We start from the raw sequence: 18,596 nt of genomic DNA on the forward strand, positions 1-18,596 counted from the left end.
TGTCCATTCGCCTATTTTGCTCTTGTTGCATACGCTGCCCCTGCTCTAATGTATCCAGCAATTGTTTGAACATTATGTCCCCCTGATCTGGACCAGCATTCCCGCCTCCGCCTAATCCTGTATTCCTGTCATCTCGATCACCCATATTGTTGTCCTGATCAAAGAATATCTCCTCTGTGTCTGTATGGCTGGATTCAATGTCCCCCTACACGGATGTACTAGATTGTTTGCTTTGCAAGTCTGAAATCCTATTTTGTCTTGCTCTGGTATCGCGGAAATTATAAGGCCCCTGCCGCATGCTCAAACATAAATGCTTAGCCTGTGTTCTTTTTGATTTTTGATTTTAGTGTTTTGACATTTCGTCAAATACTTTTCCCTCTATCCGGCTGTTCCAAATTCCCTATAAGACCTCCACAGGATGGCAAGACTTATAGCTCTGATACCACTGTAATGGGCACCCCTGAATGTCTCAAAAAACTAAACCAATTTGCTGAAAGGAATTTTGTCAAACAGTTTGCATTCAACCTCTTATTTCTCCGTTTAATGTTTTAAACCCCTTATAACTCCGGAAATCAAACGTTTATTTGTTTGTTGTGTTTTGTGCATGGAATTGGTATCATACAACATAAACAAGAAAGAAACTACAATAATATGCAAAGTGGAAATGAACTGCTGCTAAATAAATGTTATTTTCAGAATTCATAAAACCAAATACATGGTAGATTTATCAACTCACTAATTACTTCAGCAGTATTGACATAATACTCCAGCCCATGCTTTCGAACTTGCTGCTACAGTGCTTTGTCCTTCAATCAGTCCACTACCTTCGTAATATCATTCCCCCAAAGCGGCATAAGCGTCGGAAAAGTAGTGAAGAAGATATGAGCAAAATACCAAATCTACCTATAGCTGGAAATGCAACTAAATTGCTTGATAATGAAGCCAATAACAAAAAATTCCAAAGGCCAAACCCCAAGGGAATGACGTCTAGAATGTTACAAGAGAGGATAAACGTCCTCAAATGCCAAGAACGGAGCTGCAACTCACACACCAATTTCTTCTCATATTCAACCTGGCTAATGAAGCCACAAATGTTTCCTTTTATTCTATTTCCAAGGGTTCACTCAACTCATATGGGCAATGTGGTATAAAAGATGTGTAGTATATAAAACATATATTAAAATACCCCTTATGTCTCCCTTGGGTACAGATCCCCATAAAATAAATATTAAAGTAACACTTTAATATTTTACAATTAAATTAGACGTTACTTTAATAAAACTTCAAGCATTAAATGTATTAGCAATCGGACTCCGAATAATGCGAGTGATAGCTCATCAGAAAGCTCTCACCAAGGAGTATCAAATCCAATCACCAAAATTGACCTGCACTGTGTCCTGCTGACTTACTAAAAATAGTAAATATGCCTGAAACTGAGTAAATCAACTTCGTTTTGGCCCAAACTGGAAATGACTAGGCCAAAACACTCCAGGATCCCATTAAACCCTTCGTTAGCCCTCGGGACCATGTAGAACAAGGCTAACGCACACACACTTGGTCAACTGCTAAAATGGGGACATTACACGAGCTATCAGTGCGTCACAACAACTAGAGGTAGGGCTCCACAGGAGGCAGATAAGCACATGTCACAAATCCATTGGTCTATGCTGAACGATACCTTCACCTAAATGGGGCAGAGGCACGAACCTCCCAACAAACTCATCCTCATGTTTATATAGTTCTTGAGAGATATATCTATTTGTCATCCCTCATCAACCCAAAAGGAAGATGACTCACTAGGCTCAAGTAGGATTTAACTAAGCGAATCAATGATCCTTCACTGTAATGTAACCGAGATAAGTTGGATTTGAGGGAAATTGATAGGGTGATACAAGATAGAATTTCAAATAAGCAAATATGAGAATTAATGAAAAATTCAGTTTGTTAGAAAGCTTACAATAACTTGAAATGACTTGAAACAAAAAACAAAAGATAGTTTGAATCTGAAGTTGATTTGCCAAGTACACTATGCTCGGGGCATTGTATGCCTATTGATTTTGTTTGAAACTTTCCGAAATAGTCTGTCAGCTCCTGCACTTTCCAAATTGTGTACCAATAGATTCGTCACCTATTCTTGCACACAAAAAAAGGGGAAATTGTTGGGTTGAAAAGGGATTGCCTTGGTCAAAGCCTTGTTTAGGAATAAACCTTGAAATGTAAATGAAAATACATAAAGGAAAGCATGTAAATGTTAGATCTACCTTGTTAATGAAAATAACTTTGTAAACAAAAATATTGAGATTGCACATATTTATGAAGATGCTTTCATGTTGCTTAAATTGTAATTATTGAACCTTGGAATGTAGAAAGAAAAATGATGCCTTCACAAATGTATGGATCTATGGATGCCACTCCAAGATCCTCAATGTTCATTATTCTTGATGAACAATTTCCTTGAAGGAAGAATAATGTAGATAGTTGAAAAATCTTCCTTCTCGATTGGGAACTTCTCTACTTGACCATTATGTGAGAGAAACTTGCTAAATTGGAGAAGCTTGCCTTCAAAATTACCTTGGATAATGAAAAATACTAGATTTTGGATGCGAAATTGTAGGAGAGTACTTGGAATCTTGATCATGGTTACCAAAATGAGGATAGATAGGCTACTTATATATACCTTCCACAACTTTTTGGGATTTAAAAACTGGAGGTTGACACATGATCTAATTCCCCATTAAAGCATTGTAATGGGTCACTAATTCAAATATTGGCCCAAATGTTGAGGTATACAATGCTTAGGTCATTGCATACCTTGGAATACAATGCCTAGGGCATTCCATACCAAGGAAAAACGGCCCAAACTGAAATGAGGTGTTGGGAATGACATGAAGATGCCAAAATAAGTGGGGATAGGTAGTTGGATCAAGCATAATGGGCATGAAATTTCAAAATCTCCAAAATGGGCCTAACTAAGCATCTAAGTTAGGTGCTTACTTCTTTGGATGGTATAGTTCCAAAAAAAGAGGTCAAGTTGGGGAAACACTCCATTAAGGTAGATTTATATATCTGTGGTATTGTTGGGCATTGATATCATGATAGGTGCTCCTCAAATATACTCTAGAGGATGCTTCAAATTTGGCCTTATAGCTGGGCATGTATGCTGAATATTTGATGAATCAATAAATATATCCTTGTTCTCTCTTTCCTTGGTGCTGTTCCTCGTGTTTGCTTCCGTTGTGTTAACTCTTGCAGGGTGGTTTGGATAGCTGGGTGTGCCTTTGGCCCTAGTTATTCATCCCTTGCTTGCATCACAAGTTCAATAAAGTAAATCAATATTATAAAGGGCTTCTTTAATTAATTAATTTTTTTATAAAATAGAAGGGTGCCAAAATAATAATATAATAATAATGATGTCAGCAAATGGTAACCTTCCAAAAACTTCTTGGAGGCCTTTATAAGGCAATGGTTAGCAATGTAGGAAAGTATCGTAGAGTTTATGTTTCTTTGTGTTTGTGATTCCATTTGGAATTAGGCATTTAGTTGTATGCAGTTTCAGGGATGGAAGATCCTCCCTATTCTGTATTTGCTGTTTTGATAGGAGTTGTTCCTCACCCTAGTTTGCCGTCAAAAACATCACTCCGATATTTCACATTGCGCTTCAAATTTGTGAATTCTTCATTCAAAGACAAATTTGTATGACATAGATATCTGATATTGTTTTTTGGATAATATTCATTATCGAAACATTGCAATGTTCTTAATCGAAGCATTACAATATTCTGTCTGTGGCATCATTGACATTTATCTTTGTATCTCTCGCATATTAATATCATCAAACATCTTGTATTTATATGCTATATGATGGAACTATACGCTATATAATGGAGCAATCTTTTTGAAACTGAGATTATTAATATCATACGTGGAGGGCTCTGTTCGAGAGTTGTGGCATAGACACTATACGACCATATGGTGGAGTGTTGTCTGCTTGTGCGCACAAGTTTGGCACTAGGAAAACCACATGTGAACATCACTGTAGTTGAACTGAGTTGATATTATACAAGGAAAGGGTTGATCGTAACAATGGTATGATCATACGAGCGGAATGATCTTCATATTGTACGAAGTGTCTTGGCTGTATGATGAGAGATAAAAGCCATTTAGTGTGAAATTTATATGTGACAATAAAGGTCATACAATGTGATGTGAATTGTATGAGTGCAGGTGGAGCTGTACAACATGTGTGTGAGACTTCAGGAGGCCATACGGTAGTACGACAATGTGTGCAACAAAAGGGAGCATAGGAGGCCATACAGTAGTACGCCATACAGTAGTACGACAAGGTGTGCAATGGGAGGAGGCATATGGCTACGTGTGTTAATGGTACATTACAACTAACAAGATCTAGCCTTTTGTTGAACTTCGTTTGGTTGAGACACAACTAACTATTGAGACACCTATTGCATGCATATATACCAAGGTCACAGGGATGTGAGTACTTGGGTCCTAAGGGTACTGGTACAGCTATTTTTCAAAATAGGGGATGGGGGTACTTGGGCACATCAACTTTTTTTTTAATATAATTAAATATTTATAGAAAATCTGAAAGTATGAGTCATGACAACAGTTTTTCAAAAAAAAGAACAGTGATAAAGTTTGTAAATTTAATGTATTATTTTCAGTTTCAGATTTGCAATATGTTTGTAATAATAATATATGATAAATGTTTAGATGCATAATAGAGAAGGCAGACTTCAAACATGAATTAAAATCAGAAATTATATATAACAATGACATATTGTAAATATATTAATTTCTGACTAGATCAATGATAAAGTTTACTGTTAATCAGTATTGTATCAGAGCTCCAAACTGATTATGTATTGAATTTACCTTGATAAACAAGAAGCTGATACACAAACAAAAAACTGAATCAAAATCAGAAATCTTAATCAAGGGCCTTAGCTATGCTGCTCTCCACTGAGTATCTGATACTTGGAGCACGTGTACCCAGTACTTGGGTATGTGTACCCAGTGCTCCCAGGGGTGTGGGTATGCGTAACCATGCAACCTAAATAGATACTTTACACATGCTGACACACCTTTCATTTGAGCATACAAGTGTGCACATTTGGAGGGGTGGTCCTACCTTCCTACCTCTTCTACCTTGTCTATATATACAAGGCTCTCACTGCGTGTTTTGACACTTCATTTTATATGATAGACATCATATTGTGTTCTCATTTCGTTTCACTAGTGGAAGGTACCCTTGTGCTTTAAGATCTTGGCTCCCTCCAACATTAATTATGTTTATTACATGGATCAAAACTTGCTCATGACTCATAAAATCCTAGCCCATAATACTCCAATTCGAAGATTGAAGTTGAATGAAACTTCTTGCTTTTGCTTTTGAATTCTGTCATAAGCAAGTAGTTGCCCTGCTACCTCCATGATCACCATTTTGCTCATAGAATATCTTGGGCACTTCCTTGGACAAATAATACTTCCAAGTATTCAAATATATGTGAACTTGGGATATTAGATGTACCATGATCTATATTCCTCAGTTAATTTCTTAGCCTCCTTGGAAAGTCTCACATGTGGAGCCTCTTGCATCTGTCTCACAATCTTCATGGAAAATACATCATTGAAAATCTTGAAGTTCTTGTGATTATGAAGGTGTAGCTGTGGATGGCATTCATGCACTAAGTATTCCCCTTAAGTGGTTCCACTTCTTCCCAAACTTGCCAATCCTTGGGATTTAAACACCATGGCCAGCATATAGACTAGGTAGGATGTCATGTAAAATGTCTTGGTGTTCATCATCCTTGGTTGGTGGTCAGTGTTGTCACTGATAACCTTTGCCCATTCAAACATCACCTTCCCCAAAAAGATCTTATTTATGAATTAGAACATCCAAGGCTTGAAAGTGCCACCTTGTGGTTCTCCCATCACCATGTTTAACATTATAATGAGATCACCAATGTCTTGCTTGAAGTTCAATGTAGTCAGCTTGGTCAACTTCAAGATCTTGGAGTAGTGACTCCATGGCTCAACCATCCATTCATCGTTCATCCTCTTCACACATGCATCCTCTTGATCATTGTAGTGTTTCAAGGTTTGCTCCTTTGTGATAAAGGTTCCCTCCTTGTTAGATGGTATGCTGAAGGCAGTCCTGATAGTCTTTCCTGATAGCAGAGTTATAACCTTCTTCTTCTCTTTCCCATACTCGACTGTCTTCTTTTGAGGATTATAATGCGTGCACATTCAAGATCCAACTCGATGCATTGCATGGTAGGAGGGAAGGTGGCTACTTGAATTATTCCATTCTTCTTCTTCATCCAAGACTTGAATCATGTTGATAGGTCCAAGATTGGTATCCCCAATCTTCTTATTCTTCATGGCGAAACTGGATTTTGGTACCATTTTTTGATGTCCTTCCTCTCGTGAGCTTGTCTATCCTTCTTTGAGCTCCCAGCCTTAGCTCCTCGCATACTCCTCCTTGCCATTACAATTCCTCAATTAGACTGGAGTTTTGATTTCTACTAGCACATCAAGCTTTTAGATTTAGATTTGCAATTAGTAAGCTAAGTTTTTATTAAACTTTTTGAAATGCCTCTCTTTAATGCCTTAACGAAAATCCAATTACTTGAACTTATAGTTTTTTTTAGAGGATATTTTGATTATTGTCAAAAGAAAACTAAAGTTTGCAATGAAGTCTATTAACTTGAATAGCAGTCAAAATAATCAATTCACCTCCTTGCAATTTTTTTATTTTACTGGATGTAGACAAGCATTGAAATCAGTTTTTAATTTATTTCAATGAATTTCAGTTGCAATTTTGATTCCCCTTAACAAAATATTGAACATTTTCATATGAGAAGATCTGAAATTTAATCAATAGCAAATTCGATTTAACAAAATTGTTCAAAATCTGGAAATTATAGGTGATTTCTGCATTATGCTATATTCAGATTCAGTCTTTTTGCCACCTTCAAAGCCCATAGTTATTGCTAGAAACTGCCTTTGTTTACCCAGAACTGTTGCTTGCCAAGAAACTTCAAAATTGTCATTATCAATCTGCTCTCTTTATGTCAGTTCCCTGCGTGGAGTTGATAAGAATCTCTGCTAATTAAGGGGCACTTTGCTGCTATAGGCAGAGATTAAAATCGCTGTCTAGTTTGCAGAGGCAAATGATTTGTGATCTGGTGTCAAAATGATTCAGCTTTGCCTGCCTTCTATAGGCAATTGCAACTTGAGGAGGCATGTCCTCCTATGTAGGCCGACTTGGCCCTGAATAACCAATGAAAAATCATTTAATTCTTATTAATTATGGTGTCTCTAGGCCAACTTGGTAGGGAAAGGAAGATTTTTAAAAATGTTTAATTTTCTATAATGAAGTCACAGTTAATAATATCCTTGATTGAGTCTTACGGGGGGGGAGGGGGGGGGGGGGCGCGCGCGGGATTTTATCCTCAGGGATAGTGGAATTCTGCCATCCCTTATTTATGTACTTTGATTCAGCTTCCATTGTTTCTTCTCACACAACAACATCAAGCCTTCTTATCATTATTCAAGGTGGAAATAGGACTTAGGGGATTTTTGTGGTCTTTTTGGGCAGAGTCAAAAACATCTTAGAGGACTCCTTGGGGCAGAAAATATGATGTGGAGAGGACTTGTAATCCTGTGGGGTGGTGGAACTCCACCACTCCCAACGATTTTCTTTATTTCACTTTTAAAACTCTTCCTTCATCAATCTCAGCCAATTTTGACTCTAACTGCCCTTTGGATTGTCATTTTTGAATTATGCTAGCCATTTAGACTTCCATCACTTTCTAACTTCATCATTTTATCTTGAAAATGAGGTCATATAGTCTAGAACTCAGGGCAGAATCCAAAGGTAGAGGAGTATTATGGAATCCTCTATGGTGATGGAATTCTGTCACTTCCAAGGATTTTCTTTATTTTGGCGTTTTCATCTCTATATACTTCCTCCTCCATCCAATTCAAACTCTCAAGTTGATCATCTTCTTCATAGGACTTTCATAAGATTCATTATTGATGGTAAATTATCATTAGATAAATATTCTTATATATATATATATATATATTACATATATTATATTAAATATATATAATTATTTATATATTATACATATGGTTATACTAACTAATGATGATTAACTATAGAGATATGTCTCTTCCTCTCATATTTATGAGTCCGCAAATCTGCATTTGGAAAATATCTATAACAATGGCAATATAATTACATTTTCAGAAACGATCCATGTCACTTAACATGGTATCAGAGCTAGACTGCACATGTAAGAAAGTCATGAAGCAAAAGGCTGATGATTCTTTTCTATTTGAAATGTCTTTGGAGAGCAGTATGTTAAAAAAAGGCTCAACATAAGAGAAGGCACATCTATTGAAGAAATTATAAGGGCCTAAAATTCCATTCTTGATAGTGATAGGGAAAATCAGAAGCTTGTTTAGTCTACGGTCTAAGGCATCAAGAGGGAAAGTTTGGCAGTCATATTGGAGCAACCGAGCAGCAAATAGAAGAGATCCCTAGAACAAAATTGTAAATCAATCCATTGGATTAAGTCAATCATATGCAGGAAGAAATTAGCACATAGACTAGATCAGAAAGAGGGATTGTCGAGAGCAGGGAAGAAGGCATAACCATAGTAACGAGAATCGGAATCGTATCGGAATCGGCACGGCCGAATCGAATCGTGAATCGGGGGTGAATCGCTGGTGAATCGGCAAATTTGAAAAAACCAAGGTTGCATGGGTACTCGTACCCACACCCTTGGTACTCGTACCCATGTACCCAAGTACCGGGTACACGTATCCCACGTACCGGTTACTCGGTGGAGAGCATCAAAGCTAAGGACCTTGATTAAGATTCTGATTTTTTTTTTGGTTTTTTATTTTTGTATTAGCTTGTTGTTTATCAAACTTAATTCAATACCAAATCAGTTTGAAACTTTGATACTCATTAACAATAAACTTTATCACTGTTCAAGTCATAAGTTTATCATTTGCAATATGTCATTGTCATATGATTTAGGATCTTCTTGTTCATGCTTAAAGTCTGCCTTCTTTGTTATGCATCTAAGTTATCATGTATTATTATTTCAAACATATAGCAAATCTGAAACTGAAAACAATACATTACATTTGCAAACTTTATCACTGTTCTTGTTTTGAAAAACCATAGTCATGACTCATAATTTCAGATTTTTTATAAATATAAAAGTATAATTTTGAAATAAGTTTGACATACCCAAGTACCTCCATCCCCTATTATGAAAAATATTTTAAACAATAAACATTCAGCAATAGCATATATCTATTATAATTTGACTTATGGCTCATATTTTCAAATTTCTTGTTTTGAATGCTCAATGTCATGACTCATGACATATATTTTGATTTTTATATTTTATATAAAATATTAATTATATAGAAAAAATTAGGCATACACACGTACCCCCCGTCCCCTATTTTGAAAAATAAGCGTACCCGTTCCCGTTCCTGTATCCACGTACCCATGCAACCTTGGAAAAAACCCTTTAAATGTAGAGATTTTAACAATTTAAGACTTATTTCATGCACCCTTTTTTGAATATAACTTAAACACACTATAACATCATCAAATAGAAGTTGAAACTTAACATATATAAACATGGAAGTTTGTGTTTACCACATGGGGTAAAGAGTTTTTATAAGACAGCTTCACATCCAACACGTACTCCAAGTGCTTCAAAGCATATCACCTACTCCAAGTGCTTCATGCTTAACAATTAGAAGGCCCTTTAGGGTTATAACAAAGAGGAAAGGTAAAAAAGAAAGCAAAAAACATAAGTGATTTTTTTATTATTTCCAACTAAACATGCTTGCTGCTGCCAGCCGATTTTTGATGGCGATTCATGCAATTTTTTGAGTGAATCGTTGATACATGCGATTTTTTGAGTGAATCGCCAATACATGCGATTCACCCGATGAAATCGTCGATCATGATTTCTGACACCAAAAAAATCGGCGTGTATAAATCTGATCGCTGAATCGGCGATTCACGTGATTTCAGCGCGATTCTCGTTACTATGGGCATAACAGATATCAAGGAAGTCTCATCTTGGTAAAACAAGGGCATACGAACTTAGCTCTAGAGTTGAGGGAGATTATCATAGAAAATACCTTAAGACCAATATATCACTTTTTGTTGTGTATGAGGCATTAGCGAAAAAATTTGAGGTCTTGTCAATCCTAATAGCAAGGGAACAATATCATTACGATAGTCAAGAGGATGGAACATCGACTATGTCCAATTTTAGGCAGTCAATTATATGGAAAAATGCAGCATTAAGAATATCATCATCAATCGACGGCACAATGATAAAGGAAAATGTGGTACAAAAGGGTAGTCATGCATTGAACAAACTTTGATATTGGTACAAATTGGTCTTCTACAATATCGAACGAACTTTGATAAAACAGTCTTACATGCTTTCTTATTTGTAGATGACAACGTATAACATAGAGTCTTCTATTGCTATCATTGTAGGTTGATTGAGCTATTGTTATCATCACAGAGCATCCAACATATTCAAGGCATACAACATAAATAAAATCCATCATAAGCCTAGAAATAATGTGAAGTAAGTCAGGCAAAAGGCGACGTGGACCAAGCTCCAAGAAAGGAGTTATAAGAAGTAGAATAGGTGGATGGTCAACATGTCCAAGTCACTGCTGTGAGGAAGACTATTTACGAAGGGCATCTTTGAGATTGCAATACTCAATTATTTGGGATTCCCATAAGGATGAAGTGGTATGAATTTCATATAATTTCAAATGTAAACTATAATTTGTATTAAGATGATAGAAGAAACTACAAATCAGACTTCTCACATACATCGAAAAGGATACCAATAGGATGAAGCTTGCCATATTTAATGTGATGGAAAAATTGTTTGATGATAAAAGATTGGAAACTTCATATTGTGGGGGGGAATGATAAACAATGTTCCATTCTCACTTTAAAGGGGAGATGTTCCATTCATGTGTAGATAATTTTTTCTTATCTTTGAGTATTGCATTAATCTACTCTCTATATTTTTTTTTGTAATTTTATACATACTATGTGTTATTTGCCTTGATCTTTTCCTTTATGTATGAGGATGTTCTTGCAGGAAAAAAAAGTTGGTATTTTACACATGCTACTAGATTTTGTACTGAATGATAGTAGCTCCAAAGACCGTGATGATCAAGATTGATAAAATGAGGCTTTTGACGCAAACATCTTTGATGATTAAGATTATGAGATTCTTCTACATTAAGAGGGAGTATGACACTTCTTCGAAGGCAATGCAAGAGCTTAGAAGATTGATACTTAGAGGGAGTCTAAAATACATGTGTGTGATTGCATGATTTTGATGGGCCTACCCTTTATATACATCATGAGGAAACAACGGCTTATCACTCAAGGTTGAAAGATTAATATCAGATTTAGAGAGAGTCCAAGAGGCATGCTTGGGTGAAGATAGTCTCAAAGGGAGTAACTATAGGACCTAACTTCCTAGGATCATTGTTTAGAGGGAGAAATTTTGAGATGCAATCCTTTGTGGATGATATCTTCTCTATGAGAAGAATTTCTAAGTGGTATTCTTTGTAATATGCTCTCCTCTATGAGAGAGAAGTTTGAGGTGAAAACCTTGTTCTACCCTCTAGTAGTAGCTATGGTGGGTTCTCCCTCTGACTTGGTTCATGGTGGATATCATGTGAGTTACTACATGATGCTGTTGTGATTATATCATGAAAGGTGACGATCTTTCATTGATGTATATATCTAGAGGGGAGCTATTGAAAGTTGACAATCTTATCAATAGTTGGACCTGTTATCATAATAGACTACATGAAGTTGTTGTCCTGGAGTTATGGAAGTTATGATAATGAATAGAAGGTAACTATTGTAAGGTGACGATCTTATCAATAGTTGACCTATCTCCTAACACCAAAATGTGTTGGAGCAAGTGTTATCTTGGTTCTTTGGGCCGGATTTTGCCGGACACCTTGATAACCAACTTATCATGGTTCTTCGGGCTGGATTTTGCCGGACACGATGAAATTTGTTATGGTTCTTTGGGCCGGATCTTGCCAGGCACCATAACTTAAATCTATTATAGATGACACTTAAGGTGGTATTTAAACTTATATTAAAGTTATAGAAATTGCTTAATTTCCCTCTTTGCTAAAAGAAAAAGTGTTGAGAAATTTAGCCTCATTGTAAATTGTAGCCGATTCCATATATATAATATATGTGTGTGTTGATGGATTTATGTTGATATCCTTAAATATGCCATTCTAGGAATATCATATTGAGATGATATCTCTTTGTATACTCAAGAACATAATATGTTCTATATCAAATTATCAATCCTTCCTAACTAGAGGGAGTGTTAAGTTGTAGTTACTGTCAGATTGATATGATCATAAGATTCATTATTGATGGTAAATTATCATTAGATAAATAAACTTTAGAGACATGTCTCTTCCTCAAATATTTACGAGTCCTCAAATCTGCATTTGGAAAATATCTGTAAAAATGGCAATATAATTACATTTGCAAAAACGATCCATGTCAGTTAACAGTTTTCACTTCATTTTGAGATTAAGTACGCTAAATTTTGTGCTTTCATGGCTATCACAATATAGCGAAAATTCACATGGGGAGAGGAATTTATCCTTGGACCTTGGGGGTGGTGGAATTCTGCTGCTCCCAAGGAATTTTTTGCCTCTACTTCGACTTTGTCTTAAGCTTGATCCACCAAGAACTCACTTCCGAGATAGTCAGGTTCAACTAATTTGGTTGCGAACTTGCTCATCAAGATGGCTGTTTCATATTTTAAACCACCACTTGCTCAGTCTGATTTCATTTCCTTTAAAGTTTTTGACCTGTAAACATGCCAAATCTTCCTCTAATAACTTTGAGGAATTGTCCATAGGCAGGACTGTGAAGTGGGCCAAGATTTTAGACATAATGAGAGGGTGGAAATTAAGATGGCTTGAGAATTTTATCCTTGGGGATGGCGGGATTGAGGATTTATTTTACTCCAATCCATTTCATGCCCAAACTTGTGTTGTAATGCCACTTATCCTTCTTTGGTCTGGTCTTCTCTTTCTCGTTAACACGTTGACCTCTAGATTATGCTAGGCTGCCCACACTTAACTATTTTGTGCCCCTCCAAGCCCTCTCAAAACCAAGGACTCAATTGATTTCAAGCTACACTCCTCTTTTCTTGACTTCTGAAACTCCCCTCACTGACCAAAAAGACAGCACCGACTTGCTCTAAGATCCAAAACTAAAGGGGTTAAGGCAAAAAGAGGGAGTCCCCATTTGCAGTGGGGTGATGGCGTGAAAACCCCACAACAAGTAGAAGGGGCTTTACCCCAGTTTTGGAATTAACCACGAAATTGAAATGTAAATGAAAGCATATTGATATGTAGGAAAGGCTTGATCTGACAATTGAGATGTCTTATATCTTGATGCAATGCTTTTTGAATGTTATTGCAAGTGTTGATGCAATAACATGACTTCACAAGATGTAAGATGAAAAATCATGAATGCATGCTTGCATAAAGGATGTTGAAGCTTCCTACAATGCTAGATCTGAAGAGTATGTGGGAAAAAATGCCTTGTATGCTTGAGAAGTTGAATGCTTCCTTGATTTGATTGATGATAGGGGAAGCACCAAATGAGGGAGGATGACCTATAATTCCTTTTATAGCTCTCCCTAGCATTTTTGGATGTCGATTTCAGAGCAAGCCAACACTAGCTTAAATTTTCCACTCCCACAAGCTAACCAGTGAGCATTTTGAATTTAGGCCCAAACATCAGGATCTGCTCCCCTCAATGGAGACCCACTAATGTAGATCCAATTATGAACCCAGGGTTAGAATGCCAAGGAGATGCCAAAATTTAATGTGGAATGGTGCTGAAATGTAAGGGTCAGGTACAAGAGGCCATACATGCCCTAAAGGGCCTAGGTGAGCAGGAAATTACATAGGCATGCAATTTATGACACTACACTATGCTATGCTATTTTTTGTTGTATTATAATGTGTACTGAGGTTTGCTCCTTAGCTTTCATGTTATCAGTTAAAACTGAATTCTGCGTACATTAGTCGTTCTATGAAAGGAGAAATACATTATAAGTAGCACACAGCTATCTATGTAATGACCCCTTCCTAATTTGTCTCATAACCACAATGGCAACAAATTAGGGTTAGGGTTACATCTTACTGAATAAAATCTCTCTTTAAATAATGCGACCTTGGATTTGAATCTTGCAATCATAACATAAGAAAAATGTACACTAAGCCCAAGAGCGGAGTGAATGCCAAAGCCCTCTTGGCCTTGGTGGTTAGTCAATATGGACATCTGCCAAGTTGGCCTAGTTAGTTGGTTACTTGTACCCACTTTCCCCATCTATGTCTCATCCCATTAAAGATAAATGGCATCATTGCAGAGTTGGGAAAAGTTAGTAAGGGGGTTACTTAGTTCTTCTATGTAATCTGAAGAGCGTGTTGATTGCCAAAGCCCTTGGCCCTAGAAGCCAGTCATATGGTCATCTCTGGGGCGGCCTACTTAGAGAGCCCTCGTATAACCCCTCCTCTTACACCCCATGCCCTTTCTACAAGATGGATTTCAGACAGGCATATGTTAATTTTTATATGAGTATACACTCAAGCATTATGTATATATGCATAAGCAGCACACACACACACACACACCCATACACCACAATTGATTGTGAGAAAGAGTGTTGAGAAAGGTAGATGTGACATAATATCAGACCACTGTATTATGTTTGATCTGAAGATTAACTCATTTGATGGATGTATTTACTGTCTAATTTTTATGAGTTGATTGGATTTTGTATTGAATGCTTCAACCTTCCTTGATATAAATTTATGTTTTTGTTGATTGTGTTTTGATCTGTTGAATGCCTTTTGGAATGATTGCTCTGGTCTGATTGTTTGATAGATTGAATGAATTCTTGTGATTCTGTGATTTGAGGTATTTGTGTAATAATGAGTGGTTTTCTCATTAGTTGATGATTGACGAGTGATGATGTAATGAGTGCTGGTTTAATAAATTGGTGAATTGAATTTATGCTGATTTGATAGTTTGTTTGATCTGATAATTATGATTGCTTTTGTGGATTCATGAGTGATGATTCTTGAATGATTGAGATTCTTCTTCTTATACTTCGTTGGTGAAAGGGCCACCACCTTAATAAGACTTGGGTCACCACTCCCCTATCTGCCCTTTGAGCATAATAAATTTATTTACTAATTGATATCCCTCGAGTCTCCTCCTCAAATGGAACCTTCTTACCTTATGTCTTACAATGTAAGGGAGAGGTCACATCTCTTTATAATTTCTGCCCTTTGAAAGAGTCACTACCTTCCACAATTTGCACCCTTTTGGAAGAGTACAACCCTTCATTATTTCTTCCTTTTTGAAATACTCTCAATTTTTATTACTTTCTGTTCCTTTATTTATCCTTCCTTGATTTAAATGTTCCTTTCTTTATTCCTCTTTCAATCCATTTAACTTTTTTGATTCACATCCTCAAATTTTGTCTTTTCTTAATACTTCTCCTTTAAGTCAGCAGATACTTCCCTCTCAATTTATACCAGCATATGTTTTAATATCTGTTTATATTCCTTTTTACTATCTGCATATACTCTTCTTATGATTCTGCCATAAACTCTTCTTACAGTTATGCCTTCAACCTTTCTTTGATGATCTTCCTTTTTATCTTCCCATTTGCAAATCTGATAGAAACTCTTATTCCCCATGTTTCCCTTACAATGCACTTCAGAACAACTTACTATATCTTCGTGTGGAGGGTGGTTTCATGAATGAACACACCTACTGTAATGAGAGGCTTTCGCTAACAAAGAAAACCTTCAAGCATGATCGCTGCTTAAACAATAATTGCTTCTTGTTCGTGTTAGCAATCAGTGTTCACATAGGTATTAAAATTAGTATCAATAATGTCATAAATATAAATTTCTTGGAAAACAACTTTTATTTACTAGTACGGTCAATATTTCGTGGTATGTTAAAATATAAGTGAGTTTTACTAGTAACTCACATAGCTATTCTAGGTGTCAGGAATTAGTTGTAATTATATAACGAGTTGAAACAACTCATTATACTTAAGATGAGTTAGGAAGTTGACTATAATTTAGGAAATAAAAATCCTACACATATATGCAAATGCATTGAATGAAAAGATATGGAGCATGGTATTATTTGTGTTTAATTTTTGCAGCTCCCATTTATCTCTGCTCATATTTCTGATAGTTTGTGGCCTTCCTAATATGATCGCTGCAAATTACTTTATCACTGCTACCTTAACCTTTATCTCTGTTCATTAATTTTCCATTGATGCTTGCTACTTAGTTCTGCTTATATGTCTGCTGTTACATCCCAAAACAGCATATCATTCCCTTCACATCCCCTTTCAATTACTCTCTTACCTTTTATATCTTAGGTGAGGGAATTGCAACTCTTCATTTGATGCATCTTGTCCTTTTATTAATCTTAATTAACTTGTAATGATATTATATTATATTATATTATAATTTATTTATTTATTATTATATTTTAATGTTGTTATTATTATATATTATTAAATCATATTTTTTCAGAAAGGGAACATTACAAAGTAGGAACTGATGATTGGTGTTAATTGCAATGCCATTGCTTTTGTCATGTCTTTGATGAACACATTGGTCCTGTTTGTTGATCCTTTTGGCTTCCTCACATCTTTGGTTTTGTGTGTGATGACTTTTTTTGGGACTTTAGTGCCCTTTGTTGTGCTCTTTGGGCCATTTTTCTGAAAGTTCTATCAGTTTCTGAAATTCAAATAATTAGGTTTGCCATCATTCAAATTAAAGAACTAAGCAAGATTGCATGTAAGTGTTGTTTGTTTAATTTCTCCCAAAATGGACTGAATAACTACACACCGAAAATTTGGATTGGAACACCCAAAAAGAAAACCCTTATTGCTAAAATCTACTAACACCTGTAGGGCTTGAACCCGGAAATTGTCTTCTTAAACTCACAGTATTTCAGTGTAGGTCAGCAATCTCAGACAAGTCTCCTGTCTGATCTTGTATTCCAATAGTTGACATTTAGGAAATGTATTATGTATCCTTATGGCTTTTAATTTGCCAGTACCTTGTGAATCTTATAATTTCAATTAGAAGAATCATTGGTCGCGTAGGATTATGATATTTATTAATTGAAAGTACTTGTAATTAGAATTATATTTTACTTTACTAGTTGTTCTTGAAGTCTAATTGTGTGACTGATTGAGCTCTTGTGCAAGATTTAACGAGTTTTAGACTAGAAGTTTGTGCCATGAATGAGTATGTGCAAAACAGAATGAATTTGGTAATTTTTTTTGTCAGGTTATATCTTTTTGGAAAATAAAAAGAGGGCTACGGATGTAGTTGAAGTTGTAGAAAAAGTTCCAGATGGTGAAGAGAGGACTGTTGTAAAGGAGACAAGAAGTGAAACCTTACCAAGTACCAAAGTGGTGATAACACCACCACAAATATTGGCAGATGAACAACTCCAGCTTTATAAATGGATGTTAGAGGAGAAGAGGAAGATAAAGGCAACAAACCCAGCAGAGAAGAAACGTATTGATGAAGAGAAGGCCATGCTGAAAAAGTTGATTAGAAATAAAGAAATACCCAATATTTGAAAATGCTGCCCAAAAAATTGTTGATGTTACCAATGGATGTTGTATATGGTTGGTTGCATGTCATGTTTTAATGCCATTGAAACTATATGACGCCATTTAAAAAACAGCACGAAATACCAGAGCCAAATATTTGGGAGTTTATTTGGTATTTAGAACCTTATTTGGGGTTTATATTACATGTTTGTTCAGCTGATTTTGGATGATGTTCTTGTATGTAGTTGCTGTACAGATGCTTATTTGAAATGGAAAAAAGATGTTGATATTTTCCATTTAAACAAATGATGCTTATTCTTTTGTAACTGATGTTGATTTACAAAGAATTACAATATCAATGATTATGACTGCAACATAACTTGAAACCATTTTAATATGAATTTACAGACAAAAATAAACCATCTGAATTTTTTATTGTCATGGATTTTATCACTTTCTACATATTCTCCTCCAGAGCAGCTTTTCTATGAATATAATGGATACTCATTCAGGCTACAAACAAGGAAGGTTGATATACATATTTTAATTATTAATAGTTATTGCAAGACATAGTTAGTATTAAGTTGCAGGCCAAATGAGCTTTATCAAAAAGGTTATACATGTTTAAATCTTTTTACCGAGTGAAAACATTTTATGGCCAAAAATACTGCAAAAGCAGTCTTCACGTCACTAATTGGACAATTTTGGCCCTTATTTCTTGCAGTACTGTAATGCAAAGTTGGGAGACTCTGTTTTTGTGACCGTTCCCCTTTACCTTGACGATCTCAATTAAAACATAAACTTCTGCAGCATATGTAGCACGGTAAG

General features: G+C 35.8%; 1 protein-coding gene across 1 annotated transcript in view; it reads left to right on the forward strand.

The window, feature by feature from the left end:
- Positions 1-18,074, forward strand: part of LOC149531499 (WAS/WASL-interacting family protein) — a 58,455-nt gene extending 40,381 nt beyond the window's left edge. The window contains exon 3 of the mRNA XM_089811966.1: positions 17,497-18,074. Within this exon, the coding sequence (XP_089668092.1) occupies positions 17,497-17,795 (299 nt within the window). The 3' untranslated portion in view covers positions 17,796-18,074. The remainder of the gene's footprint in view (positions 1-17,496) is intronic.
- The last annotated feature ends 522 nt before the right edge of the window (positions 18,075-18,596 follow it).

The sequence above is a fragment of the Cupressus sempervirens genome, chromosome 11, assembly GCF_028749045.1.
Source record: "Cupressus sempervirens isolate cs-2001-9-10 chromosome 11, ASM2874904v1, whole genome shotgun sequence".
In the NCBI taxonomy this organism is placed as follows: Eukaryota; Viridiplantae; Streptophyta; class Pinopsida; order Cupressales; family Cupressaceae; genus Cupressus; species Cupressus sempervirens.